This window comes from Vulpes lagopus, chromosome X (assembly GCF_018345385.1).
Source record: "Vulpes lagopus strain Blue_001 chromosome X, ASM1834538v1, whole genome shotgun sequence".
Classification (NCBI taxonomy): Eukaryota; Metazoa; Chordata; class Mammalia; order Carnivora; family Canidae; genus Vulpes; species Vulpes lagopus.
Window position 1 is genome coordinate 43,235,747 of NC_054848.1, and position 18,596 is coordinate 43,254,342.

General features: G+C 41.1%; 1 protein-coding gene across 1 annotated transcript in view; it reads right to left on the reverse strand.

Annotated features, from left to right (window-relative positions):
* The window catches only part of DGKK (diacylglycerol kinase kappa), a 172,647-nt gene that overhangs the window by 20,806 nt on the left and 133,245 nt on the right, over window positions 1–18,596 (reverse strand). Inside the window, exons 15-18 of the mRNA XM_041742070.1 lie at window positions 18,124–18,343; window positions 16,394–16,498; window positions 15,609–15,705; window positions 6,170–6,277 (exon numbers count right to left, since the gene is read on the reverse strand). Of these exons, the coding sequence (XP_041598004.1) occupies window positions 6,170–6,277; window positions 15,609–15,705; window positions 16,394–16,498; window positions 18,124–18,343 (530 nt within the window). The remainder of the gene's footprint in view (window positions 1–6,169; window positions 6,278–15,608; window positions 15,706–16,393; window positions 16,499–18,123; window positions 18,344–18,596) is intronic.

Here is an 18,596-nt window from a genome sequence, read left to right on the forward strand (position 1 = left end):
AGTCATTTTGCTCAGTGCAAAGTGGCCAAAATAAGTTGTACTGGAAAAAAGTAGAAAAAGCGAGAGAAAAAAGAGGTGGGGACAAACAGAAAACAAAAACCAAGGGGGAGTATCCTCTGATTCTATATACTGTAAATCCCTCGACTTCCCCTGGAACTTTCCAGTGCTTCTTGGTCAATAACTTGCTTTTCTGCTGTCTTTCTAGCTGGTCTTCTGGGGGAGGGTCCTTCTGTGCTGATTCTCAGGTGTGTGTACCTGGGGGAGCTGCCCAGCCCCCTGCTAGGTGCACGGCTCAGTGTGAGCTGTTTATTCTGTGAGGCCCCTGCTCAGTCCCAGGTTCAAGGCAACACCAGGAGGAGGAACAACAGTGGCGGAGGCAAGCTCTCCAGCTCTGGAGTCATCTCCTGCAGTAACTACTGCAGCTCCCAGTCTGCAGGGGCCTGGATGCTCCGTGGGCAGGGGTCCCCGATCTGCACAGCCTGGAGGTGCCCTGCGGCAGGAGCATCCTTGCTGTCCTGTGTTCTCCTGGTCTCTGCCTTTCCCGAGGGGGTGTGCCGGATTTTGGGCTGTGTCCCCCAGCGCCCATGGCTCCGGGGTATGCACCGCTGGAATAGTGCTCCCAGGGCCAGGCAGCCCCCTCCGCTTGGAGCCGCCACCTGAGCAGCCGCCGGAGCTGCTCCCAGGGCCCTGCCGGTCGCGTGATCCAGGCCAGACACCTGGACCGAGCTCTCCCCAGGGGCGCAGTTCCTCTGTTTGTGCCCCTTGGAGCCTGAGGGCATCCCTGCACCTCCTGGGATCCTGCCCTAGCTCCCTGCGAGCGCCTTTCCCTCTGGGAAGATTGGTGAAGCTCCTAATTCTCCGGGACGAGGCTTTCCTGTTCTGGGGGCACTCGCAGCCTTCCTTAGCCTGGCTCCTCTTGGGGGGGGGGGGTCTACCCCTTGGATGCTTTTTTATTTCTTTATTTTTTTTCCCGTCTTCCCACCTTGATAGAATCACAAACTCTTCTCACTGTAGCATTCCACCTGTTCTCTCTTTAAATCTCAGACCGAATTTGTAGGTTTTCAAGATGATTTGAAAGTTATCTAGGTAAGTTGGTGGGGACAGGTGACTTGGGGATCCGACTCCTCTGCCATCTTGCCCCCTCTTTGGATACTAACCCTTTATTGGATATATCATTTACAAATATCTTCTCCCATTGAATAGGTTGTCTTTTTGTTTCGCTGATTATTTCCTTTACTGAGTAAAAGCTTTTTATTTTGATGTAGTCCCAATAGTTTATTTTTGCTTTTGTTTCCCATGCCAGAGGAGACATATCTAGAAAAATGTTGCTACAGCTTATGTCAGAGAAATTATTACCTGTGCTCTCTTCTATGATATTTATGGTTTCAGGTCTCACACTTAGGTCATTAATCTGCTTTGAGTTTATTTTTCTGTATGGTATAAGAAAGTGGTCCAGTTTCATAGTTGTGCATATAGCTGTCCAATTTTCCCAACATCATTTGTTGGGACTTTCCTATTGCATATTCATGCCTCCTTTGTTGTAGAGTAATAGACCATTTAATCATGGGTTTATTTCTGGGCTCTCTAGTCTGTTCCATTGATCTGTGTGTCTATATTTGTGCCAGTATCATCTTCAAGTACCTTCTTATAGAGAATAGTCATGTCACAATGGTGGCGAGACACAAGAGGGGATACAAGGATAATATAACTGGCATCCCTATGCAAACATCTGCTGAAAGGGTTCCTGGGCCCTCTGGAAGCCTCATCATCACCTCAATTGGCTGCTTTTCCTTGATGCTGATATTAACTCAGAATTAGAAGACGCAAGCTATATTCAGAAAGCAATACTCACAAAAAAGTATGAGCATAGCTGGTTTATACACACCAGCTAGTCTGGCAAGTTCCATTCCAGGAGCACAAAGTTTCATCTGCTTGCGATCAATGTCATTTGAAACATATGACTCTTATATGGCAATACACTTGAAGTAAAACTTTTCTGGCAAAGTGGAGGAATTTTCCAAGACCTATATATCAAACCAATGCCATAGAATAGAACTAAGCCTACTAGGCAGATTGTAGAGGAGGAGCCAGTGGAGAGAATATGGGATAGGCAAAGGATATCAGGAGACTTGTGAGTGGGGGAGGTGGGAAGGACAGTTTTACTGAATGTAGGATCTCTGATAAAAATAGGCAGGGGGCTTACAATCACTATAAAGGTTGGATAGAGGGCAGCCCTGGTGGCTCAGTGGTTTCACCCTGCCTTCAGCTCAGGGTGTGATCCTGGAGACCTGGGATTGAGTCCCACGTCAAGCCCCCTGCATGGAGCCTGCTTCTCCCGCTGCCTGTGTCTCTGTGTCTCTCATGAATAAATAAATAAAAATTTAAAAAAAGGTTGGGTAGAGTTTACTATGAGCTTTAAAAATTATTATTTTCATACATTTTACTGGAAAAAATCAGATGTATGTATATTTTAATAAGTATAGTACATAATCATTCTTGTGTTATTCTTGTACAGCATTTTAGACCCTGAGTTTTTACACCTGATTTTGATTTTGATGCCTAATAAAAAGTAATACAAGTGTGAGATTTTATAGTTACTATTATTCCATGTACTGTATAATGAGAAATATTCTTCCACTGCACAGCTTCCTTTTGGCAGTTAGCAAGGCCATTTAGAAGTATGACCATGGAACTTAGGTTACTTCCCAAAGTTCTTCACTCACTCACTCACTCACTCACTCACTTTCTTCCATTTTTTCCTTTCCTTAAATTTTTAAAATTTAAGTTCAATTTCATTAACATATACTATATTTTTAGTTTCAGAGGTAGAATTCAGTGATTCATCAGTTGCATACAACACCTAATGCTCATTACATCAAGTGCCTTCCTTAATGCCCACCACCCAGTTATCCCACTCCCCTATCCACCTCCCCTCCAGCAACCGTTTCCTAGAGTTAAGAGTCTGTTATGGTTTGCCTCCATCAACAGAAGAATGGATTAAAAAAATGTGATACACACTCACACACAGGAATATTACTCAGCCATCAAAAAGAATGAAATCTTGCCATTTGTGTCAATGTGGATGGAACTAGAGTGTATTATGCTGAGCAAAATAAGTCAGTCAAAGAAAGACAAATACCATATGATTTCACTCATATGGAATTTAAGAAACAAAACAGATGAACAAGGGGGAGCATCCTCTGATTCTGTATACTGTAAGTCCTTTGACTCCAAAGATACAGATGCAATGAAACGCCGGGACACCTGCACTCTGATGTTTCTAGCAGCAATGTCCACAATAGCCAAACTGTGGAAGGAGCCTCGGTGTCCATCGAAAGATGAATGGATAAAGAAGATGTGATGTATGTATACAATGGAATATTACTCAGCCATTAGAAATGACAAATACCCACCATTTGCTTCAACGTGGATGGAACTGGAGGGTATTATGCTGAGTGAAATGAGTCAATCGGAGAAGGACAAACATTATATGTTCTCATTCATTTGGGGAATATAAATAATACTGAAAGGGAATAGAAGGGAAGGGAGAAGAAATGGGTAGGAAATATCAGAAAGGGAGACAGAAAATAAAGACTCCTAACCCTGGGAAACGAACAAGGGGTGGTGGAAGGGGAGGAGGGCGGAGGGTGGGGGTGAATGGGTGACGGGCACTGAGGGGGGCACTTGATGGGATGAGCACTGGGTGTTATTCTGTATGTTGGCAAATTGAACACCAATAAAAAATAAATTTATTATTAAAAAAAAGAAGATGTGGTCTATGTATACAATGGAATATTACTCAGCCATTAGAAATGACAAATACCCACCATTTGCTTCAACATGGATGGAACTGGGGGTTATTATTGTGAGTGAAATAAGTCAATCGGAGAAGGACAAATATTATATGGTCTCATTCATTTGGGGAATTTAGGTAATGGTGAAAGGGAATAGAAGGGAAGGGAGAAGATATGGGTAGGAAATATCAGAAAGGGAGACAGAACATGAAGACTCCTAACTCTGGGAAATGAACTAGGGGTGGTGGAAGGAGAGGAGGGCAGGGGGTGGAGGCGAATGGGTGATGGGCACTGAGGGGGGCACTTGATGGGATGAGCAGTGGGTGTTATTCTGTATGTTGGCAAATTGAACACCAATAAAAAAATAAATTTATTATTAAGAAAAAAACAAAACAGATGAACATAGGGGAAGGGAATGGAAAATAAAAATAAGATGAATACTACGAGCTTTCAAGTGGAGTTACAATAAGTCACTACAAGGCATGAGTTTTTAAAGGTAAGAAGTTCTATGGAAATTCAAAATACCTAGAACAACCAAAACAATTCTGAAAAAGAACAAAGTTGCAGGACTTTCATCTTCCAATTTCAAAACTTACTACAAAGCTATAGTTATTGAGACAGTGTGAAGATAGACATATAGAATAATGGAACAGAAGTGAGTCTAGAAAAAACTCTTACATTTTTCATCAATTGATTTTTGACAAAGGTACCAACACAATTCTTTGGGAGAAAGGATACCTTCAAAAATGGTGCTGTGCTTAGATCTTCATTTGCAAAAAATGAACTTAGACCCTTACCTCACACCATACACAAAACCTAACTCAAAGCAGATCATAGACTTAAATCTAAGAGCAAAAACAACACAAATTTTAGAAGAAAACTTAGGAGAAAAATTTTAAGACCTTAAGTTAGGCAAAACCTTTTAGATATGGCATCAAATGCATGGTTCATAAAATAAAACACTTAATCAGTTGGAACTCGTCAAAATTCAAAACACTTGTATTTAAAAAGACACTATTAAAGAAAATTAAAAAACAACAACAACAAAAAAGACAAGCAATGGAATGAAATCTTGTCATTTGTAGCAGTATGGATGTACCCAGAGAGTATTATACTAAGTAAGATAAGTTTGACAGAGAAAGACAAATCCTGTATAATTTCACTTATATGTAGAGTCTAAAAACAAAACAAAGAAATAGAAAAATATTCATAAATACAGAGCACAAACTGGTGGTTGCCAGAGGGGATGTGGGCGGGGAGATGAGCAAAATAGATAAAGGGGATTAAGAGGTACAAACTTCCAGTTATAATATAAATAAGTCACAGAGATGAAATATACAGCATAGGGAATGGAGTCAATAATATTTTAATAACATTGTATGGTGACAGATGGTAACTATACTTATCCTGGTGAGCATTGAGAAATGTATAGAATTGTTGAATCAGTATGCTGTACACCTGAAACTAATATAACATTGTATGTCAATTATACTTCAATAATTAAAAAAAGAAATATATAAAGTAGAAAGCAAACTCACCACAATTGAATCCTTATGAAATAATCACTGGTAACATTGTTTTACAATTATAAACCTTTTTCTATGTACATCTATGTATATCTATTTTAAAATGTTCACTATAAAATGAGTTGTAAAAAAGAGTAGCAGCTGGAAAGTAATATTTGTAAAACACATCTCTGATAAAGACTTGTTTCTCAGCCCAGGTCTGCTCTGAGGAAGAGGTTCTGGCAGCAAGCGGCAGGAGTGGTGGTGGGGCTACTGCTTTTTTTTTTTTTTTACTTGTAGATTCAATTTACAAGAACTCAGGATGCCCTAGGTTATGTCTGTAGTACAAAAGTAATATAAGAGGGGAGAAGAAACTCCCCTCTCTACATGCAAACACACAATTACAATATACACATATATTCCTACATACCCTAACTTTCAGACAAGCAAGAAAAAGAAAGAGGTTCTTTAGAAGTAAAAAACATTGGTCCCAACATTAGCTTAGTGAGATGTGTTGCTACAAATGTTGACCTGATCTGTGATGACTCTGCACTGGCATCCTGACCTTGGAGCTGCCTACATAGTATAGACCTATGATTGCTGTGTAACACAGCTCATAGTGATACTGTTGTTGAAAATAGATTACACTGACTTGATTGAGCAGATTTTCTACCTTTGTTCTGTCTATGAGAGCTTGACCAAGTCCTAGTAGTGGCTTAAGTCTGTTTTTGCTTGGCAAGGCTATAAATTATCAAATATTGCTCTACTGGTTCTTGGTGTTCCTAACCTGATCCCCTGGATCCATTGATTTTACCCCGTCTGGTGTAAGGAACTCTAATAGAACAAAGGTAGAAAGTTTCTTCTCCTTACTTGTATTGTCCTGGGTGTTCATCTCTTCTGGTGTTGAATTCCAGAGAAATTTTAGCATCCAATCCAATTCCAAAATAGTTGTTCATGACACACCTTTCTTTGAAGCGTCTGAAATTAGCCAAAGGAAAGAAGACAGACATTGGTGCAGGAAAGAAGTGCCATTATCATTAGGCTGGAGACTTTATCTGCATGATTGAAAACAACTGGGGAGGATCTCCCCTACATTGGGCACAAAACTTTATGTTCTTAACAGGCACATATAGATGTCCTAATGTGTTAACAACTAGCTTGTTAGCTTTGAGAGAGGGCACTCAGCCAGTTGGGAGGATTTAGTGGAGTTGGAACTCCTAATAAAGAAATCATCTTTGGAAGCCCTTAGATATGAGTGGTCAATATTTTCTTCAAACAGAATAAAGTGTAATAGTAATTGACTTATTCCCATAAAGAACTTTTAAGTTTCTCATATAAAAATGTATGATGAAATTCTACACTACTGTTTCCAGAGATGTCTGAATTCCTTTGTAGTACTTTCACATCAAAGGGCAAAGTGACCACACATTTGAGGGGAAAGACTGATAAAACAAAGTAGATATATACACAACCAAAAAGCGAGGAGGTTTTTAAAAAATTCTTCTGCATCTATCTTGGGTGTCAACATCAAAACCAGTAGTGTGCTGAAGCCAGTTAGTACCAGCTCATATAAGCTGATTATGCCTATTATGTCCCAAATCTGCATTCAGTGGAATTATATCAGTAGTTTGAAACAGGTCATGGTGGGAGGGATTGTACTTGGAATAAACCAGGACATCCCCTCCCCCAGTTGTTAAACATTTGGCAGTGCACTACTGATCAAAACTCATAATTTACGTCCATGAGACTTCAGACATGAGTGTAAGACAATGGTGAAGTAGAGGGGAGTGGGGTTAGAGATAAATGGGAAGCTGCAGTTAGCTCAAATAATTGCCAACTGTCCTTCTTTTGAGAAACTGAAGATGAATTTAGCTACTCAATCATAGATAATTTTTGTATTCATTACTAAACTGACCTCACATCTGTCACATGAGATTCTCCTCCCTCAACCACAGTCTAGAGATTGGGATTTCTCTAGCTGATGTCCCAACTTATCTTCTTAATGGAACTCAAAAGGAGTGAATGTGATGGAATCTGGCTACTGACAATATTTTAAGGAAGCAGCGCTAATGAAAGAGATGCCTTTAGATTTTCTATCCAGCCCTAAATGCTCATTTATTTTTTAGTGCTTCCAATTATTCACTGTTAAAGGCAACAGTGGAAAAACAGATCCTTTGAAATAACAAAGCTAACATTTATTAAGTATTTATAATAAGAATAACAATAATTACTGTTATTATATATAGCACTTAACTATGGGTGCTGAGCACTGTGTAATGCAAGTACTATGCATATATAAACTGAATAAATGCAAGAAACATGTGGCTAATTCTACACTTATCTTCACCTTATAATGAGAAAACTAAGGTTCAGATTAGCTGAATTAATTTTGTAAGGACACACAACTAGTGGTAGAGTCAGGATTTGACTCTGGATATCTTTAGATTGTTCTAATTTTTTTTTGTTTTTTATGGGGGGGGGAGTTTGTATATTTTTTATTGGAGTTCGATTTGCCAACATATAGCATAACACCCAGTGGTCATCCCATCAAGTGCTCCCCTCAGTGCCCGTTCACCCAGTCACCCCAACCCCCCGCCTAACTCCCCTTCCACTACCCTTTATTCATTTCCCAGAGCTAGGTGTCTCTCATATTCTGTCACCCTCAGTGGTATTTCTCACTCATTTTTTCTCCTTTCGCTTTTATTCCCTTTCACTATTTTTTTATATTCCCCAAATGAATGAGACTATATAATGTTTGTCCTTCTCCGATTGACTTACTTCACTCAGCATAATACCCCCCAGTTCCATCCACGTCGAAGCAAATGGGGGGTATTTGTCATTTCTAATGGCTGAGTAATATTCCATTGTATACATGCACCACAGCTTCTTTATCCATTCATCTGTCGATGGACACCGAGGCTCCTTCCACAGTTTGGCTATTGTGAACATTGCCCCTAGAAACATTGGGGTGCAAGTGTTCTGGCGTGTCACTGCATCTGTATCTTTGGGGGTAAATCCCCAGCAGTGCAGATCTAGTTTTAACTCTTTGAGGAACCTCCATACAGTTTTCCAGAGTGGCTGTACCCGTTCACATTCCCACCAACAGTGCAAGAGGATTCCCCTGTCTCCACATCCTCTCCAACATTTGTTGTTTCCTGCCGTGTTGATGTTCACCATTCTCACTGGTGTGAGGTGGTATCTCATTGTGGTTTTGATTTGGATTTTCCTGATGGCCAGTGATGCAGAGCATTTTCTCATGTGCTTGTTGGCCATAACTATGTCTTCCTCTGTGAAATTACTGTTCATGTCTTTTCCCATTTCATGATTGGATTGTTCGTTTCTTTGATGTTGAATTTACTAAGTTCTATATAGATCTTGGATACTAGCCCTTTATCTGATAGGTCATTTGCAAATATCTTTCCCATTCTGTAGGTTGTCATTTAGTTTTGTTGACTGTTTCTGTTGCTGTGCAGAAACTTTTTATCTTGATTCAGTTCCAATAGTTCATTTCTGCTTTTGTTTCCCTCGCCTTCATAGATGTATTTTGTAAGAAGTTACTGTGGCCGAGTTCAAAAAGGGTGTTGCCTGTGTTCTCCTCTAGGATTTTGATGGATTCTTGTCTCTCATTTAGATCTTTCATCCATTTTGAGTTTATCTTTGTGTATGGTGTAAGAGAATGGACAAGTTTCATTCTTCTGCATGTGGCTGTCCGATATTCCCAGTAACATTTATTGAAGAGACTGTCCTTTTTTCCAGTGGATATTCTTCCCTGCTTTGTTGAATATTAGTTGACCACAGAGTTGAGGGCCCATTTCTAGATTCTCTACTTTGTTCCATTGATCTATGTGTCTGTTTCTGTGCCAGTACCACAGTCTCTTGATCACAGCTCTGTAGTACAACCTGAAATCTGGCATTGTGATGCCCTTGGCTCTGGTTTTCTTTTTCTTTTTAATTTTATTTATTTATTCATGAAAGACAGAGACAGAGAGGGGGCAGAGACATAGGCAGAGAGAGAAGCAGGCTTCATGAAGTGAGCCTGATGTGGGACTCGAACCTGGGACTCCAGGATCATGCCCTGGGCCAAAGGCAGGTCCACTCACTGCTGGGCCACCCAGGGGTTCCTGGTTTCTTTTCCATTATCACTTGGCTATTTTTTTTTTTCTGATTCCACAGATCTTAAGATGATTTGTTCCAACTCTCTGAAGAAAGTCCATGGTATTTTGAAAGGGATTGCATTAAATGTGCAAATTGCCCTGGGCAACATTGACATTTTCACAATATTAATTCTTCCAATCCATGAGCATGGAATATTTTTCCATCTCTTTGTGTCTTCCTCAATTTCTTTCAGAAGTGCTCTGTAGTTTTTAGGGTATAGATCCTTTACCTCTTTGGTTAGGTTTATTCCTAGGTATCTTATGCTTTTGGGTGCAATTGTAAATGGGATTGACTCCTTAGTTTCTCTTTCTTCAGTCTCATTGTTAGTGTATAGAAATGCCACTGACTTCTGGGCATTGATTTTGTATCCTGCCACACTGCAGAATTGCTGTATGAGTTCTAGCATTCTTGGGGTGGAGTCTTTTGGGTTTTCTATGTAGAGTATCATGTCATCTGCAGAGAGGGAGAGTTTGACTTCTTTGCAATTTGAATGCCTTTTATTTCTTTTTGTTGCCTGATTGCTGAGACTAGGACTTGTAGTACTACGTTGAATAGCAGTGGTGAGAGTGGGCATCCCTGTCTTGTTCCTGATCTTAGGGGAAAGGTCTCAGGGTTTTCCCATTGAGAATGATATTTGCTGTGGGCTTTTCATAGATGGCTTTTAAGATGCTGAGGAATATTCCCTCTATTCCTACACTCTGAAGAGTTTTGGTCAGGAATGGATGCTGTCTTTTGTCAAATGCTTTCTCTGCATCTATTGAGATGATCATATGGTTCTTGTTTTTTCTATTGGTGATATGCTCTCTCACGTTAATTGCTTTATGAGTGTTGAACCAGCCTTGCATCCCGGGGATAAATCCCACTTGGTAATGGTGAATAATCTTCTTTTTTTTTTTTTTAATTAACTTTTATTGGTGTTCAATTTACCAACATACAGAAAAACACCCAGTGCTCATCCCGTCAAGTGTCCACCTCAGTGCCCGTCACCCATTCCCCTCCAACACCCGCCCTCCTCCCCTTCCACCACCCCTAGATTGTTTCCCAGAGTTAGGAGTCTTTATGTTCTGTCTCCCTTCCTGATATTTCCCAACATTTCTTTTCCCTTCCTTTATATTCCCTTTCACTATTATTTATATTCCCCAAATGAATGAGAACATACACTGTTTGTCCTTCTTAATGTATTGTTGGATCCTATTGGCTAGTATCTTGTTGAGAATTTTTGCATCCATGTTCATCAGGGATATTGGTCTATAATTCTCCTTTATGTGGGGGGGGCTTTGTGTGGTTTTGGAATTAAGGTGATGCTGGCTTCATAGAATGGGTTAGGAAGTATCCCATCCCTTTCTATCCTTCAGAACAGCTTTACTAAAAATAACTATGTTTTTTTTTTCTTTAAACTTTTGATAGAATTCCCCTGGGAAGCCATCTGGCCCTGGACTTTTGTGTTGGGAGGTTTTGATGACTGCTTCAATTTCCTTCCTGGTTAGTGGCCTGTTCAGGTTTTCTATATCTTCCTGTTGCAGTTTTGGCAGTTTGTCTTTTTCCAGAAATGTGTCCATTACTTCTTAATTTATTGGCATATAGCTGCTCATAATAAGTTTATAAAATCATTTGTATTTCCTTGGTATCAATTGTGGTCTCTCCGTTTTCATCTGCGATTTTATTGAGTCTTTTCTCTTTTGTCTTTAATAAGGCTGGCTAATGATTTATCTATCTTATTAATTCTTCCAATGAACCGACTCCTTGTTTTGTTGATCTTTCTACAATTCTTCTGGTTTCTATCTCATTGAGTTCTGCTCGAATCTTTATTATCTCTCTTCTTCTGCTTGGTATAGGTTTTATTTGCTGTTCCTTCTCCAGTTCCTTTAGGTGCATGTTAGCTTGTGTATTTGAGTTTTTTCCAATTTTCTTTTTTTTTCTTAAAGGTTTTATTTATTTATTTTTTAAATAAATTTATTTTTTATTGGTGTTCAATTTACCAACATACAGAATAACACCCAGTGCTCATCCCGTCAAGTGCCCCCCTCAGTGCCCGTCACCCATTCACCCCCACCCCTTGCCCTCCTCCCCTTCCACCACCCCTAGTTCGTTTCCCGGAGTTAGGAGTCTTTATGTTCTGTCTCCCTTTCTGATATTTCCCACACATCTCTTCTCCCTTCCCTTACATTCCCTTTCACTATTATTTATACTCCCCAAATTAATGAGAACATATAATGTTTGTCCTTCTCCGATTGACTTACTTCACTTAGCATAATACCCTCCAGTTCCATCCACGTTGAAGCAAATGGTGGGTATTTGTCGTTTCTAATGGCTGAGTAATATTCCATTGTATACATAAACCACATCTTCTTTATCCATTCATCTTTCAATGGACACCGAGACTCCTTCCACAGTTTGGCTATTGTGGACATTGCTGCTAGAAACATCGGGGTGCAGGTGTCCCGGCGTTTCATTGCATCTGTATCTTTGGGGTAAATCCCCAACAGTGCAATTGCTGGGTCATAGGGCAGGTCTATTTTTAACTCTTTGAGGAACCTCCGCACAGTTTTCCAGAGTGGCTGCACCAGTTCACATTCCCACCAACAGTGTAAGAGGGTTCCCTTTTCTCCGCATCCTCTCCAACATGTGTGGTTTCCTGCCTTGTTAATTTTCCCCATTCTCACTGGTGTGAGGTGGTATAGATACATCCACGAAGGCGAAGGAAACAAAAGCAAAAATGAACTATTGGGACTTCATCGAGATAAGAAGCTTTTGTACAGCAAAGGATACAGTCAACAAAAGTAAAAGACAACCTACAGAATGGGAGAAGGTATTTGCAAATGACGTATCAGATAAAGGGCTAGTTTCCAAGATCTATAAAGAACTTATTAAACTCAACACCAATCATGTTGAATTAAAACAAACATGTTGAATTGAAACAAACAATCCAATCATGATATAGGCAAAAGACATGAAGAGAAATCTCACAGAGGAAGACATAGACATGGCCAACATGCACATGATAAAATGCTCTGCATCCCTTGCAATCAGGGAAATACAAATCAAAACCACAATGAGATACCACCTCACACCAGTGAGGATGAGGAAAATTTTTCCAATTTTCTGAGGGACGCTTGTAATGCGATGTATTTCCCTCTCAGGACTGCTTTTGTTGTATCCCAAAGATTTTGAACAGTTGTATCTTCATTCTCATTAGTTGCCAAGAATCTTTTTAATTGTTCTCTAATTTCCTGGTTGACCCTTTCATCTTTTAACAGGATGCTCTTTAACCTCCATATGTTTGAGTTTCTTCCAAATTTCTTCTTGTGATTGAGTTCAAGTTTCAAAGCATTATGGTCTGAAAATATGCAGGGGACAATTCCAATCTTTTGGTACTGGTTGAGACCTGATTTGTGACCCAGTATGTGGTCTATTCTGGAGAAAGTTCCATGTGCACTTGAGAAGAATGTTTATTCAGTTGCGTTTGGAAGTAAAGATTTGTAAATATCTGTGAAATCCATCTGGCCCAGTGTATCATTTAAAGCTCTTGTTTCTTTGGAGATGTTGTGCTTAGAATATCTCTCATTTGCAGAAAGCACCACGTTGAAGCCTCCCAGTATCAGTGTATTATTATCTAAGTATGTCTTTACTTTGGTTATGAATTGATTGATATACTTGGCAGTTCCCGCATTAGGGGCATAAACATTCATGATTTTTAGGTCCTCTTGTTGGATAGATCCTTTAAGTATGATATAATGTCCCTCTTTATCTCGAATTACAGCCTTTGGGATAAACTTTAATTTATCTGAGATGAGGATTGCTACCCCTCCTTTCTTTTGAGGGTCATTTGAATGGTAAATGGTTTTCCAACCTTTCCTTTTCAGGCTGGAGGTGTCCTAAGGTCCAAAATGAGTCTCTTGTATACAGCAAGTAGATGGGTCTTGCTTTTTGTCCAGTCTGAAACCCTGCATCTTTTGATGGGATCATTAAGCCCATTCATGTTCAGAGTTACTATTGAAAGATATGAATTTAGTTTCATCATAATACCTATTCAGTCCCTGTTTTTGTGGATTATTTCTTTGGACTTTCTCTTTCTTTTACAGGTGCCCCCTTAATATTTCTTGCAGAACTGGTTTGGTGGTCATATTTTCTTTCAGTTTCTGCCTATCTTGGAAGCTCTTTATCTCTCCTTCTATTCTGAATGAGAGCCTTGCTGGATATGGTATTCTTGGCTGCATGCTCTTCTCATTTAGGACCCTGAATATATCTTGTCAGCCCTTTCCGGCCTGCCAGATCTCTGTGGAGAGGTCTGCTGTCAATGTAATATTTCTCCCCATATAAGTTAGGGATCTCTTGTCTCTTGCTGCTTTAAGGATTTTCTCTTTATCTTTTGACTTTGCAAGTTTCACGATTAAATGTCGAGGTGTTGAGAAGTTTTTATTGATTTTAAGGGGGGATCTTTCTATCTCCTGGATCTGAATGCCTGTTTCCCTCCCCAAGTTAGGGAAGTTCTCAGCTATTATTTGTTCAAATACACTTTCTGGTCCTCTGTCCCTTTAGGCGCCCTCTAGAACCCCAATTAAATGTAGATTTTTCCTTCTGAGGCTGTAATTTATTTCCCTTAACGTTTCCTCATGATCTTTTGTTTTCTCTTTTTTCCTCAGCTTCCTTCCTTGACATCAACTTGTCTTATGTCACTCACTCATTCTTCTGCCTCATTAACCCTCATTGTTAGGATCTCCAGTTTGGATTGCATCTCATTTAATTGATTTTTAATTTTGGCCTGAGTAGATATAAATTATGCAGTCATGAAGTCTCTTGAATCCTTTATGCCACCAGTAGCTTTATAATTGTGCTTCTGAACTGGCTTTCTGACATGGAATTGTAGTCCAAATTCTGCAACTCTATGGCAGAGAGGACTGTTTCTGATTCTTTCTTTTGTGGTGAGTTCTTCTTTCTAGTCATTTTGCTCAGTGTAGAGTGGCTAAAAACATGTTGTAGTGGAAAAATGAAGAAAAAAAGAAAAAAAATAAACCAAGGCAGGGTATCCTCTGGTTGTATACACTGTAAATCCCTCGAGTTCCCTTGGAACTTTCCAGTGCTGCTTGGTCAAGAATTTGCTCTTTCCTTGTCTTTCCAGCTGGTCTTCTTGGGGAGGGGCCTGCTGTGCTGATTCTCAGGTGTCTGTACCTGGGGGAGCTTCCCCGCCACCTTCCAGGTGCACAGCTCAGTAGGAGCTTTTGGCTCCTGTTCCCTGGCAGCCCGGCTCCATCCCAGGTACAGGGTGACACCAGGAGGAACAACAATACTGGTGGTGGCCAGCCAGCCAGCTCTGGAGTCAGCTCCCGCAGTAACTACCGTAGTCTCCCAGTCCATGCTGGCTTGGATGCTCTGGGGGCGGAGGGTGCTGACCTGCACAGCTTGGGGGCGCCGGCAGCAGGAGCGTCCTCGCTGTCCTGTGCCCTGTGCACCTCGGCCTGTCCCCAGGGGACGCAGGGGATCATGGGCTATCTCCCCCAGCGCCCTGGGTTCCGGGGCCTGTGCGGCTGGAATCATGCTCTCGGGGCGTGGGTCTTGAAGGCAGCTCAGCACAGCCCCCTTTGCCCGGAGCCGCCACCTGAGTTTCTCCCAAGGCCCTGCGGGGTGCGTGCTCCAGCTCTTTACTGAGCTTGGCCCACAGTCTGTGGCGTGCTCTCCCCAAGTGCTCACTTCCTCTTTTAGTGATCCCAGGAGACTGGAGTCTTCATTGCCCCTCCTGCCGTTCTGCCCGAGTTCCCTGCTAAGTGCCTTTCCATCTGGGAAGAAAATGGTGCAGATTTTTAAAGTTCCTTCTTCTCCAGGGCCGGGCTCTCCTGTCCTAGAGGCTTTCACTGCCTGGCCTTAGACTGGCTCCTCGCAGGGGCCCCTCCCCAACTTGATTCTTTTTTATTTTTTTTTCCGCCTTCCTACCTTGTTAGAAGTGCAAACTCTTCTCTCTGTAGCATTCCAGCTGTTCTCTCTTTAAATCTCAAGTCGAATTCGTAGGTTTTCAGGATGATTTGAAAGTTATCTAGGTAGGTTGGTGGGGACAGGTGACTTGGAGACCCTACTTCTCCGCATCTTGCCCTGCCCCAGGTTGTTCTTTTAACCAAAGAACGGAGGAAGTCATAAAATGGTTGTGGGGCTAAATACTTACATAGTTTCGGGAGTAAAATGTAAATGCTCCAAGTTGAGGTTATCTAAGTCTTCACTTTTGAGAGAAGATATAGAAGACAAAGTGCCAGGATGAGAACCTAGACACAAAAGACATCACCTTGATGTCAGATTCAAACAAGAAAGTCCTTCCTCTCACTTGCATTTCACCCTATTTTCTCTGTGGGACCAGGGTCAAGCTCAATGACTTTCTCTTGAGTATAATGAAAGTTCTCAATCCAAAGAGGGATCATCTTAGATGGACAGGGCCTTCCTCTGAGAGAATAGTAAGATTGGGCTGCCTGCTTGCTAGCAGGGAAAACAGCTTTAGTTTTTTTTTTTTTTAATTTAAAAAGGGAAGTTTCATTTTTTTTAAGGGTTATTTATTTATTTATTCATGAGAGACACAGAAAGAGAGGCAGAGACCTAGGTATATGGAGAAGCAGGCTCCCTTGTGGGGAGCCTGAGGTGGGACTCAATCCCAAGATCCCAGGTTTGCCACCAGAGCCAAAGGCAGACGCTCAACCACTGAGCCATGCAGGTGCCCTTGAAAACAGCTTTGATCTTGGGTTTCATCAGGCCAGGTTTTTCAAAGTACCTGATGAGATCATTACTTCTGGATTTTGGCATGGGATATTATACTGTGAGCTTTTTGGGAAAGAGGGAAGGATATCTACTGCAGAACAGGATTATGACTAAAAAGGATATATGGGAACACATCCTTATTCTCTGGGAACTAGAAGACACTGATGAAGGCTAGAAATAAGAGAAGGAAAGAAAGATTCTTACGGTGTCTTGGGCTCATCTGGCTAATATCTTCTGAGTCATCTTCCAGGAAGAAAGTTGAAGTAAAGTTCTTAACCGATATTGTCTGTCGGCTTTGCTCATCCAGAACTATAGAGAAAAAGTGGAAAGGAAAAGGAAAGAAAGAGCAAAGGAGAAAGCAAGGTAGAGAGGGAAGAAGAGAGGGAGGGAGGAAGGGAAAAATGAAGGTAGGAAGGAAGGGTGGAAGGCAGGCAGGAAGGGAGGGAGGGAGAAAGTAAGAAGGGAGAGAAGAAGGCAAGGGTGTGAGGGAGAGAGGAAAGAAGACAGGGAGGAAGGAAGAAAGGAAGGAGTATTGTTAATATTTGTTGAGCACTTCTTAAGCATCTCTTTTGTTTAGTTAATGCCAGTCAGTGTGGGTATACAGTGGAGACCCTCAGTTGGCTACATCCCTCCTCCACAATGTTGTTTGTAGTCTTAGCTTTGTTACAATGTTGCCCCCATCTCTCTTCATATCCATGCCTGTTTTACTGGTTACTCTTTTTCTGTCACACAATAAATGTAGTATGAGTAGGAGCTCAGGGCCAGGGGCAGGGGAACAAGGTGGGAAACCCTCTGTTCTGTTTTGTTATCACCTCTTTGTTAGTTAATTTACTCACACGACTTTTTTTTCCAAATTTGAGCCTCTAGGACCATGCCATTCTTTCATTCAAATGTTTCATTCATTCCAAGAATATTTGAGAAGTCTCCTTCCTTTTCCAGCCTATATATTGTATAGCCCAGATGCTCAAACTGTGCCAATGCTCATAGGTTCAATCCCTATACTAGTAAGGGCACCTTTCTCTGTCCCATGGCCACAAGCTGGAACTACAAAGCTAACTTAGGTGTTGTGTTGATGGAGCAGGCTGAGTGTCAATTGTGATAAGATTATGGCTGCATCTTCACTACTTGGAAACTAACTACAGAAATAGAGGCAAACTGGCTGTTTACTATGTTTGTAGTGCAGAATGGAGATTTCCTTTCTTTCTGGGAAACTTGGCTGAGGGTGTATGTAAAGGTACCAAGGCAGGAGAAGGTACCATGGCTAAAAGTTAGAGGTCAGCCAAGGGGACTTACTTGCTACATGGACTTCTGCTCAGTTCCAAAAGTTCAAGTAGAGCATACTTGATCTTACACTATTTTTCAAGGAAGCATTGTGGTGAAGAAGTGAGAGCCAGAACGTTAAATTAAGAAGTTGGAGTTGAAAGAGTTTTAATTCTGAGTTGGAAGTTTTTGAATGTCATGAGTTATGGGAAACGGCAGTCAATACCAGAGATCCCAAGACCATTCTCAGGGTCCTTGTGCCTGATGAATACTATATAAGACACACAGAGATGAAAATTCTTTTCTTTTAAAAATTGTCACAGGCTTGGTGGTTGGAAGGAAATAGGAGCAGGTAGAAAAAAATTCCATGGCTGATGGTGGAAGCTGACAGAGATTTAAGCCAGGTCACTTAGGAGCTGTAATTGTTTAGGATGACTGTTAGTTCTAAAAATAAATGAGTAGCATGATTTGAGTGCCTAGGAGGTAGGAGCTTATTAGGAGGTTTTTTCAAATTAGCAGTCTGAGGACTGACTTTGAATGCTATATGAATGCAGAATCTAGTCAAGTTTTGGTAATGGAGTCAAATAGCAGACCCAGAGTGAGGGAGATCAGTAAACCATACACTGGAACTTTCTCTTTCTCTTACCTCAATTACCACAACTCTGGGACCTTACCTTGTTCAACTTGGAATATGATGAGCTTCAAGGATTTCTGGAGATTCCGGGCCTTTGTGGCCAGCTCCAACTTGCACTTGGCTATGTGGTCTATTTGAGGGACGAAGGGCTTTCCATCTACCTTGCCACCGTCTGCATATACTGTAGGACTTTTCTCAATTGCTGCCTCCTCAGCCAGGATATCAATCAGGATGCTGAGTTTGTCATACATTATGTCACTCTGTGTAATGATAAAGAGGACAGGACATTGTTATGAGGAACCAGTACTAGAAAGGACAGAATGAGGAACTGGGTGGTATGGGAGAGGTAAAGAGGGGTAGTAGTTGGCCAGAAACTCTGGGCAAGGAAAGCTGTGTGTGAGGAAATAAAAGTTTGGGGAAAGAAGTACTTGGTAGAAGTAATGAGATAACCAAAGGATGTTAAGTTATCAAACAGATAACATTTGTTTCTGAGTAGCTGTAAGCATCAATGTA